This window comes from Motacilla alba, chromosome 13 (genome assembly GCF_015832195.1).
Source record: "Motacilla alba alba isolate MOTALB_02 chromosome 13, Motacilla_alba_V1.0_pri, whole genome shotgun sequence".
NCBI lineage: Eukaryota > Metazoa > Chordata > Aves > Passeriformes > Motacillidae > Motacilla > Motacilla alba.
The window spans coordinates 13,047,217-13,056,156 of NC_052028.1; the positions used below are offsets into that span (position 1 = coordinate 13,047,217).

The following is an 8,940-nucleotide window of genomic DNA, read 5'->3' on the forward strand; positions in this document are numbered from 1 at the left end:
CACCGCGGCCGCGCGCGGTAACGTACCCGCCCCGCCGCGCGCGCGCCGCCGGCTCCGCCATCGCCTCGCTCTCTCTCGCGAGAGGCAAAGCGGCGCGAGACCCGGAAGCGCCGCCCCTCGCGGCGGGGGGCACTCGGAGCCATCGCGGCTGCGCGGGGCGAGAGCGGCGCGTCCCGGCCGCGGCTGCCGGGAGCTACCGGGGAGCGGGACGGGCGAGACAGGCAGGCAGCGGGACAGGCAGCGGGACAGGCAGCGCGACGGGCGCTGCGGGTGCAGGGCTGCGGCTGGGCTTCAGGGGGAGGCGGCGCGGACGGCGGCCCGTCCGCTTGCCGGCCGCGGTGAGCCGCGCTCGGCCGCCCCCGGGCTGTGAGGGGGGCGCTGAGGTGACCCCGGGCCGGGCCGGGCTGTGGCGGTGCGCTCGGTCCCTCCGGTAACTGGTGGCGCAGGGCCCGCCGGGCTGAGGCGGAGCCCTCCTGCGGACGCCTGGGAGCGGTTCGCCGGTGTTAGTGCGGGAAAGGGGCACCAGCGGGGCTCGGCCGAGCCGTAGCGCTGCTGGCACTGCCGGGGGGCAGCTGAAACACCCCGCTGCAGTGTCCCGAGTTCCATCAGAGGACAGAATCCCAGAATGGGTTAAAAAGGAGCACAGTGGGTCACCTGGTCCAACCTCCCTGCTGAAGCAGGGTCATCCCAGGGCGTGTGGCACAGGATGGAGTCCAGGCAGTTCTGGAATATCTCCATTGAGACAAACTCCAAAACCTCCTTGGGCAACCTGTTCCCGTGTCCAGTCCCTGCACAGTTGTTGCTCATGTTCTTCATGTTCAGGGGAAACTTCTGTGCATCACTTTCTGCCCATTGTCTCTTATCCTGTCGCTTGGCATCACCAAGATGAGCCTGGCTCCATCTTCTTGGCACCTTCCTTTAGATATTCATGCCCACTGAACCTCGTGCCAATGAGTGTTCCCTCCAGTGCATTCTGTTATTGTGTTTAAACAGTTGTCTTCATCTTAGAATCACACAGGGGTTTGGGTTGGAGAGGACCTTCAAGATCATCTCATTCCACCCCCCTGCTGTGGGCAGGGACACCTTCCACTAGACCAGGTTGCTCAGAGCTCCATCCAGCCTGGCCCTGAACACTTCCAGGGATGGGGAAATAGTTGAGGGTTACAGATGAGGATTCTTGTGCCCAAAGTGTCAAAGCTTGTGCCAGGAAAAGGAAGATGGGGATAGTGATTCTTTACATAAATAACTGGACTGTTGATTGTGCATCTGCTCTTATATTGTGAACAGATGCTCTTGATTTCATCCAGCATGTTTACAGAAAGTGAGAAAGCAAGAAAACTTGGTGTAAACTTTAAGTGGGTTATTTGAAGGTGAAGATGGAAGTGTGGCTGACTCTGACAGAGCATTTATTCACATGTCACTCTTCCTTCACTTAAAGCAGTATTTATTTATCTCTTTAATGCAGCACACTGATAAGATTGCACGGCTTGTGATCCTGCACTGTCATTTGAGTTCGGCATCAGCTGCCTTTTTTCTGGTCCCTGCAAGATGCCAGCAGCCCTTGCAGAGAACAGCCAGGTTATCTGTGAAGTATGGGCCAACAACCTGGAGGAAGAGATGAGGAAGATTCGGGAGATTGTTCTCAGTTACAGCTACATTGCCATGGTAAATGTTTTTTACTTGACCTGATTGCCTTAGTCGAGGGATTTTTTTGGGGTGTGGATTAAGTTGATTCTTGGATGAGAAATGATTTCTCCCTATTCCCAGTCAAATTGAGCTAGAAGAAGTGAAAAAATAAAAAGCTGTTTGGTAGCTTTCCAGAATTTAATACAGGCTGTGCTGGGTATGGATTGATTGAAAGAAGGGGAGGAGGAGGGAGACCAACTAAAAAACATGAATTTATTTAATATTTAGCTATTAATAGTGTATTTGTTTGTGCAGCAGGAAAATGAAACAAGTCACAATTGGGTTTAAATCCTTATTTTTCCACCAGTATGTTTGTCCTTTAAATGTTTTTCTTCATTTGACTATAGAAGATGCCATGGGACTGGAGGTCAAAAGGTTTGTAAGTGACTGCTAGCCAGCTGAGCTGCCTCCTTTCTAATAAGGGCAGATGTTGATCCTTAGGGAAGAAAAATATTCTGGCTGCAGATAAGACAATCTGTTCAGAAAGCTTTATTGAAGAAGAGCATACTCTCCCCCAGGTGGGAGGAATCTCCTCCTGCTCTTACAAGTCTGTATCTGCTTGGCAGCACCCCAGTGTGTTAGATAAAGAACTGGGTTTAGTGGGACACTGTAAGTTCTGCCAGCTTTGCTTAGGAGTACTGAACCTCGAGATATGACAAGTGTGGCAAAAGACAGGTGCCTTTGCAGAGTGTGTGGGATTTTGGTGTCAAATTCAGCCGTGGAAGTGAATATGATTCTTTTGTTAACATTTGTCAATGGAAAATGAACTTTTTGCTTCTTTTCAGTCTCACTGAAAGTGTTCTTAGGGTTTGTTTTAGTGACTGTGCTGTAAGAGCAGACAGATAAACCTCTTGGGCAAGGGAGAGATTGTGTCAGGTGCACAGCACCAGGTTTGTTGTGAAAGATTTTGTGTGTAGTCAGGAGAAGCTCAGTGACCCAGTCTGAGGGTAGAAACAGTGTGGCAGTCTGGTGTTCAGCAAAGGCAGCACACAGCCACTGGCTGAGTGAGAGGTTCTTCATCTAAAAGATGTTTTTTTCATCTAAGAGATGTTTTTTCATCTAAAAGATGTTTTTTCATCTAAGAGATGGTTTTTCATCTAAAAGATGGTTTTTCATCTAACAGATGGCTGCTGTTGTTGAGGTGTGTTTGACTGACAGTAGTTTTTGTTAATGTAGGCATTGACTGTTCCTCAGAAGCAGTGAAGCTTTTCACTGTCTGGCTGTCCTAACAGAGGGGTAATAATGACTGCTAAGAGAACCCATGGTGAAGCTCAGTTTTCCCCTGTGTGCCAGGACACGGAGTTCCCCGGCGTGGTGGTCAGGCCGATCGGGGAGTTCCGCAGCTCCATCGATTACCAGTACCAGCTCCTCCGCTGTAACGTTGACCTGCTGAAAATCATCCAGCTGGGCCTGACTTTCACAAATGAGAAGGGGGAGTATCCTTCTGGCATTAACACCTGGCAGTTCAACTTCAAATTCAACCTCACGTGAGTCTTTGGGCTTGGCATTAATTTCCTGTTCCTTCTGCCGGGGTGATGCTTTCCTTTGGCAAATACCGGTGTCCGTGTGCTCATCACTGCTGGCTGCTTCTGAGCAATGAGGATCCAGATTCTAGTACTGACTATGTGGGAACCTATTTTGGTGTGCCAGGATTTAACAGTATATCTGGAGGTCAAAACCATGCTAAAATTCTATCCTTATTACCCTTTTCTCTTAATAATCTTGTGTGCCTTTTTTTCTGGAACAATGTTTGAAACTTGATATGTATCTCTCTATGTAAAACTCCATCTCTTTCTGCTAAAAATAAATGGATGTGCTGGTCTCATCAAAAAGAAAAAGACTTCTTTACAAATCCATGCTTAAGTATAAGCTGGGATCTAAAAACGTGTTGGTGTAATCATCACATCTGTTCAGGAGAATGAATCTTGTTAAATGGAGTGTGGCAGTTCTTGTCTCCTCCATACTGTAATATCCTGGGTTGCAGCTGAAACAAGTTTGATTATCCCTTCCCCTGTAATTATAAAGATAAACTCAGCATAATTACCACTAGAGCTGTCTGGAAATAAAGAAAGGGTTTATCTGGCAAAACCACATATGTAGAGGAAATCAATCTATTTTTATGAAACGGTTATTGGAAAACATTACAAAAATTTGTATCTACTATGTGCAGATCGTCCAGTTCTTGACCCCAAAAGTTGCACTGTTTACTCCAGAAATCTGTGAGCCTCCTACAAGTATTGAAATCAGAGTGAAGTGGCTTTTGCTGTGTGATCACTTCATTTAATAAGTTATCATATTGATAGAGCTTGCCTCTATGTGTTTCCTCCCCCTCAAATGACACAAACCAGTAAAGAAGTCAGGTTCCTGCTCAGCTCTCCAGCAAGCGTGGGTCCTCCTTCTTATCCTCCTTCCTGAGTCAAGGATGATGCAATTCTGTTTACTCCCAGAGATGGAAGTGGAGGTGCTGATAAGGTGGTACATGCTGTGGAGTGAAAAGGAAAAATGTAGACAGGAATGATGGTCAGTGCTTTAGAGCTGCACATCTTCCTGTTTGGGGGAACTCCCCTTTCCTCTAGGCCTCATCTGTGGTGCTTCCCTTCACCTTGCAGAAGGGACATTGTTCAAAACTGTCAGTTATGGGGCTGGAATCTTTGGAATTTGCTCTAGCAACGGAAGTGTTAACCAGTTATGATCACAGAACAGCTTGTTATGGCTGTAGGAGGCTGCAGTAGTGGTGTTGAAACTGAGCCAGTTTGAATTTTCTAGAGGGACTAACTGGAGCCCAGAAGTATCCTACTGGTTAGTCCAATTCTTGGCATAGTGTGGGGAGAATTTTTTATAGAATGAGCTTGTCTTGGCAGCACCCTGAGTGCAAACTTGACTTTTTTTTTCCTTCAGGGAAGACATGTACTCTCAGGATTCCATAGACCTCCTTGCCAGCTCTGGGCTGCAGTTCCAGAAGCATGAAGAAGAAGGGATTGATACCTTGCATTTTGCTGAGTTGCTGATGACGTCGGGGGTTGTGCTCAGTGACAGTGTGAAATGGCTGTCCTTCCACAGGTGGGTCCAGGATGCTCATTGACCCTCTTAAATCTCTTCTTAATTCTCTGCATTTTCTGTGGAGATTGACAGATTTTAAGGAGAAAAATTAGCAGTCCTGCAGTTCTTAAAATAAGCTTCAAGACAGGAAGGCCAAGTTTAAGTAAGGACACTTCATGATCTTTGTAACTGCTTGTGAATTCTTTTGCTGTTGCAGTATCCTTCTCTTGAGGAAGCTACTAACAAGTTGAAATGTGATTTCTGCACTTAGTAAATGCATTGTAGAGGATTTTGTTTCTTCTTCCTTACAATGTTGGTGGTGCTCTGAACTTCCACCTGTGTGGTTGAGATATCTTTCTTGTAGCATTTCAGCCAACTTGATTAGGAAGCCTCTGGTCCAACATGGCATCACAAATGAAAGGACTTGCCACCACCTCCTTCTAGCTCAATAGATACTTGCACAGTTTCCTTCTTTTCTGTATTGCCCTTAGCTACAGAAATCTACAGAGCTAGCAAGAAATATGTGCTCTTCCCAGTGGCTCAGCTGTTCCACAAAAGGCTAGTGAAGTCACTTGGGGGGCATCCCAAAGTCCTGCGTTGACATAGAAAATCAGGATGAGTTCTGGTTGAGATTTAGAGTTTTGTGAAAGTCGGAAAATGTTAAGGCTTGAAAGGCACAGGAAGTAAAATTCTGTTGAAAAAGAAGGTCCTGGTACCTTGGGTCATAGGTACTGCTTGCTTACCTGCTTTCTCTGTGTTTTGTTTTCAGTGGTTATGACTTTGGCTACATGGTGAAGTTGTTGACAGATTCCAGGTTACCAGAAGAGGAACATGAATTTTTCCATATCTTAAACCTTTTCTTCCCATCTATCTATGATGTGAAGTACTTAATGAAGAGCTGCAAAAACCTCAAGGTACTTTTATCTCCCCAGCAAGTGGGCGATGAGTATCAGCACTGTGCATGTACAGGAATACAGGTGGCAGAACTGCTGCATATGTTGTCATAAAATGGAATGTATATAAAAGTAGTGACAGAGAAGCACCTGAGACACAGTTTGTATCTAATGGATACTGCCCTCCCCAGTTTCAGACTTCCCAATGTGTTTATTATAAAGGGGACATTGCCACAGCCTTCTGGTTTGTGTATCAGAGGCTAATTATAATTCAGCATATTTCTGTTTCCCATGCAAGGGTATTTTACATGAAATACTCCATGACTTGATTAACTGGTAAGAGGGTTGAAAGTAATTTATCTACTGAATCACAGCCTTGAGTAAAGGGAGGGAAAGGCCCAGCTTGTGTAACCTATGAATGTACCCACAGTTATCTCAAGTATCTGCAACAGGAAAAGAAGACACCTAAATTTGAGGAGAGTTATTTGTGCACTCTTGAACACCATTTCCCACTGTGTTTCACTCACAGCTGGAGTGTGGGTACTGCTGGGATCTGCATTGGTTCATCGTACCCTGTTTGCCCTCATGTTTTGGAGAAATGTGGCAATTTTGGCAAGAGATGAATATTCCAAAATAAAATCTCTTCTGTCCTCTTTGCAGGGTGGCCTTCAGGAAGTGGCAGACCAGCTGGATTTGCAGCGAATTGGACGACAACACCAGGCAGGATCAGACTCTCTTCTCACAGGAATGGCATTTTTCAGAATGAAAGAGGTACTGCAATGCTCTTCCTTCTCCTGTCCATAAATGTCAACATATATAACGTGTTGTTTGTTTTGGTTTGGGATTTTTGAGCCTTGTGGCCATCACACTTCCAACTATCAGGAATAGGAATTGCTGATACTGGCACAGACTTGTTCTGTTTACTCCCCTTTCATTGTTTATTTTTATTTGTACACTCCATCTTGGAGGTGGCTGATTTCAAATGAGCTGTTAATTAACACTGGATGTTTTCTGATTTTGAGGCACAATTAAACAATACCTGTTTCTCCTTTTTTTTTTTTTTTTAATCTGCAGTTATTTTTTGAGGATACAATTGATGATGCAAAGTATTGCGGACGACTGTATGGCCTTGGCACAGGAGTGGCTCAGAAACAAAATGAAGATGTGGACTCGGCCCAAGAGAAAATGAGCATTCTGGCCATTATCAACAACATGCAGCCGTGATGAGCGGTGCCCCTCAGCAGAACATGTTTACCATTTTGGCAGCTGCTGTCCTCAACCATTTTCCCTAAACAGTGTCTCAAACAAAAAGCATCTCCGGTACACAGGCTGCACCAAGCCTTGCAGTTTGGCTGAAGAGCTGCATTTTCCTTTGAAACCCTGAAGAGTTGACTGATTTCCTAATGCCAGCATTTGTGGTTTGCTATATTTTTAATACCAAGGGCAAAGGACAGAATCTACTGTGTATACCTCTGGTTTTTTCCTCTTTTTACTGTACAGAATCTGCAAGGAAGATTTACCTGTAGAATATTGGGTGGAGCTGAGGGTTGGGAAATGCAGTGAAAATGGACACAGACACGCACGCAAATTTGCAATTTGTGTTTTATAAAGCTTATTTTAAAACTTCTGCATGTTGTGAGGGTGACAGCTTCACCTCATGTGTTGCTTGTTTTATCTGTCTGTGGAAATTGCTCCCTTTGATCACTGCAGAGGTTTGGGAACAGATGACATTAAAAATGATCCTTGCAGCTAAAAATACTCAAGAGATTTGCTTTAATAAGAGGGAATGGAGATTAATGGAGCTGATTTGATCAGCACTCTTTAGTTTCTAATTCTCTGTGTTGCTGCTTTGACCCATGCTAAGCCTCAGCTTTGTTCTTACGGGTATTAAGGAACTGTTCTGGAACTACATTCAGAGGCCCAAAAGTTCACCTTTGACAGGGGATTGGACCAATGCTATGACTTCAGTTTTCTTCAGCTTAAACCTACAAATTTTATTCATCTCATGCAACACAACTAGGTCAGCATGGACAAATACTTGTTCCTCTTCTCCCCCCTGCTTCTCCATCCCCTAATTTTACAATATGCTTAACAGGTAAAACAGAGTTTCTGATTTTTTTCCTGAGTTTCTGGGTCTTTTTCATTATAAACACCTGAAAAGTAGTTAAGAGGATGAAGAACTTGGGATTCTGATTTGAAAAACATTCTATAGTATTTTTTTTAACAGCTCTGTAATGACATTTCTTAAAAGAACAAACCCTTTTAGACATGTCAAACTTAAAAATTTTTTAAGACTTTGGCATTTTGAACAAGCTTAATCCAATATTAAAGAGTTGAGGTTTAGAGCTAGTATTTGAAATGTTTGTAAAGACTAGTTTTTATTTTTTGTAAAATAAATTTTTTTAAACCAGGCTTTGTTTTGGATTTTCCATCAAGCACTAGAATTTCCACAGTTGAGGCTTCGGAATCTGAATTTGGGAGATACATGCCTGAAGATGCTGAAGTTTGTTTCCTTTACCATTCAGTAAAATGTCTTCTGAGCTTATTGTACAGTAGCTGAGGAAAGCTGAGCTGAAGAGCTCTGGCAGAGTTGCGTTCTCTCCCTGGTGCTCTCTCAGCACAGCTCAGTCTGGTGCAGTATTCCTGCACTGCAGCGTGGCCACTTAAAGGGACCACCCTGTGTGTGAAGTTTTCTGCTCCATCCAAAGTCCAGTGGTTGCTGCTGTAAGTGCAGGAAGGCAGTTTGGTTAAGCACTGGCTCCCCCGCCTGGTTTTCAGGTGCTTAGTACAGAATTTAGCAAATTCAGATTGGTGGCAACACTGCCTCTGCAGATGTGTTTAACTGGTGATCTTGCTTCAGTCTAACCCCTGGCTTTCACCTGCTGCTCTTGAAGTTGTTCTGAGGCTTTACTCAGCTTGAAGCAGGAAATCTGTAAAGATTTAAGTTTGCATTTTGGCTGGAAGAATCTAGAACAGCTCTTGATCTAAAAAAACATCACTCCTCCTTTTAATTCTTAAACAATCTTTACTGTACTTGAAACTTTCTAAATTCATGATGCACTCTTTCCCCCATCAAGTTTTTTTGCTGCATTTAAAACCTTGCTTCTAAAAATGACTGAAAGATGCTGTGTTCACTACAGCTTATGCACCCTTGTGCTTTTCATAGAAGTTACTTTTTCTAACAAGATGGACAAAGCCTTTAAATGAGCTGTAAAACTGCATGCTCAAGACTGCAAAATCCAGGATTGATTTTGGCACTTTCTAGAACAGCACCATTCTAGAGAATGCTATTCTTATTTCTATATATCAAATTAAATACCAA

General features: G+C 44.4%; 1 protein-coding gene across 2 annotated transcripts; it reads left to right on the forward strand.

Annotated features, from left to right (window-relative positions):
* Positions 1–69: 69 nt before the first annotated feature.
* CNOT8 (CCR4-NOT transcription complex subunit 8) lies at positions 70–8,030 on the forward strand. 2 transcript variants are annotated; one of them, XM_038149790.1, is made up of 7 exons: positions 70–221; positions 1,466–1,665; positions 2,980–3,173; positions 4,585–4,746; positions 5,495–5,639; positions 6,279–6,389; positions 6,693–8,030. In XM_038149790.1, exons 2-7 carry the CDS (start codon positions 1,549–1,551, stop codon positions 6,840–6,842), a joined length of 879 nt encoding a protein of 292 aa, XP_038005718.1. In that variant the 5' UTR covers positions 70–221; positions 1,466–1,548; the 3' UTR covers positions 6,843–8,030. The 2 variants fall into 2 exon arrangements, with proteins under 2 accessions (XP_038005718.1, XP_038005719.1); XM_038149791.1 differs by lacking the exon at positions 70–221 and having other exon boundaries at positions 1,545–1,665; positions 2,863–3,173.
* Positions 8,031–8,940: the final 910 nt, after the last annotated feature.

Bases quoted from the DNA above. Each gene is read 5' to 3' on its own strand.
- CNOT8 (XM_038149790.1), top strand. From the start codon at position 1,549: ATGCCAGCAGCCCTTGCAGAGAACAGCCAGGTTATCTGTGAAGTATGG. The intron at 3,174-4,584 runs GTGAGTCTTTGG...TTTTTCCTTCAG, and splicing joins AACTTCAAATTCAACCTCAC to GGAAGACATGTACTCTCAGG. The intron at 4,747-5,494 runs GTGGGTCCAGGA...TTTTGTTTTCAG, and splicing joins AAATGGCTGTCCTTCCACAG to TGGTTATGACTTTGGCTACA.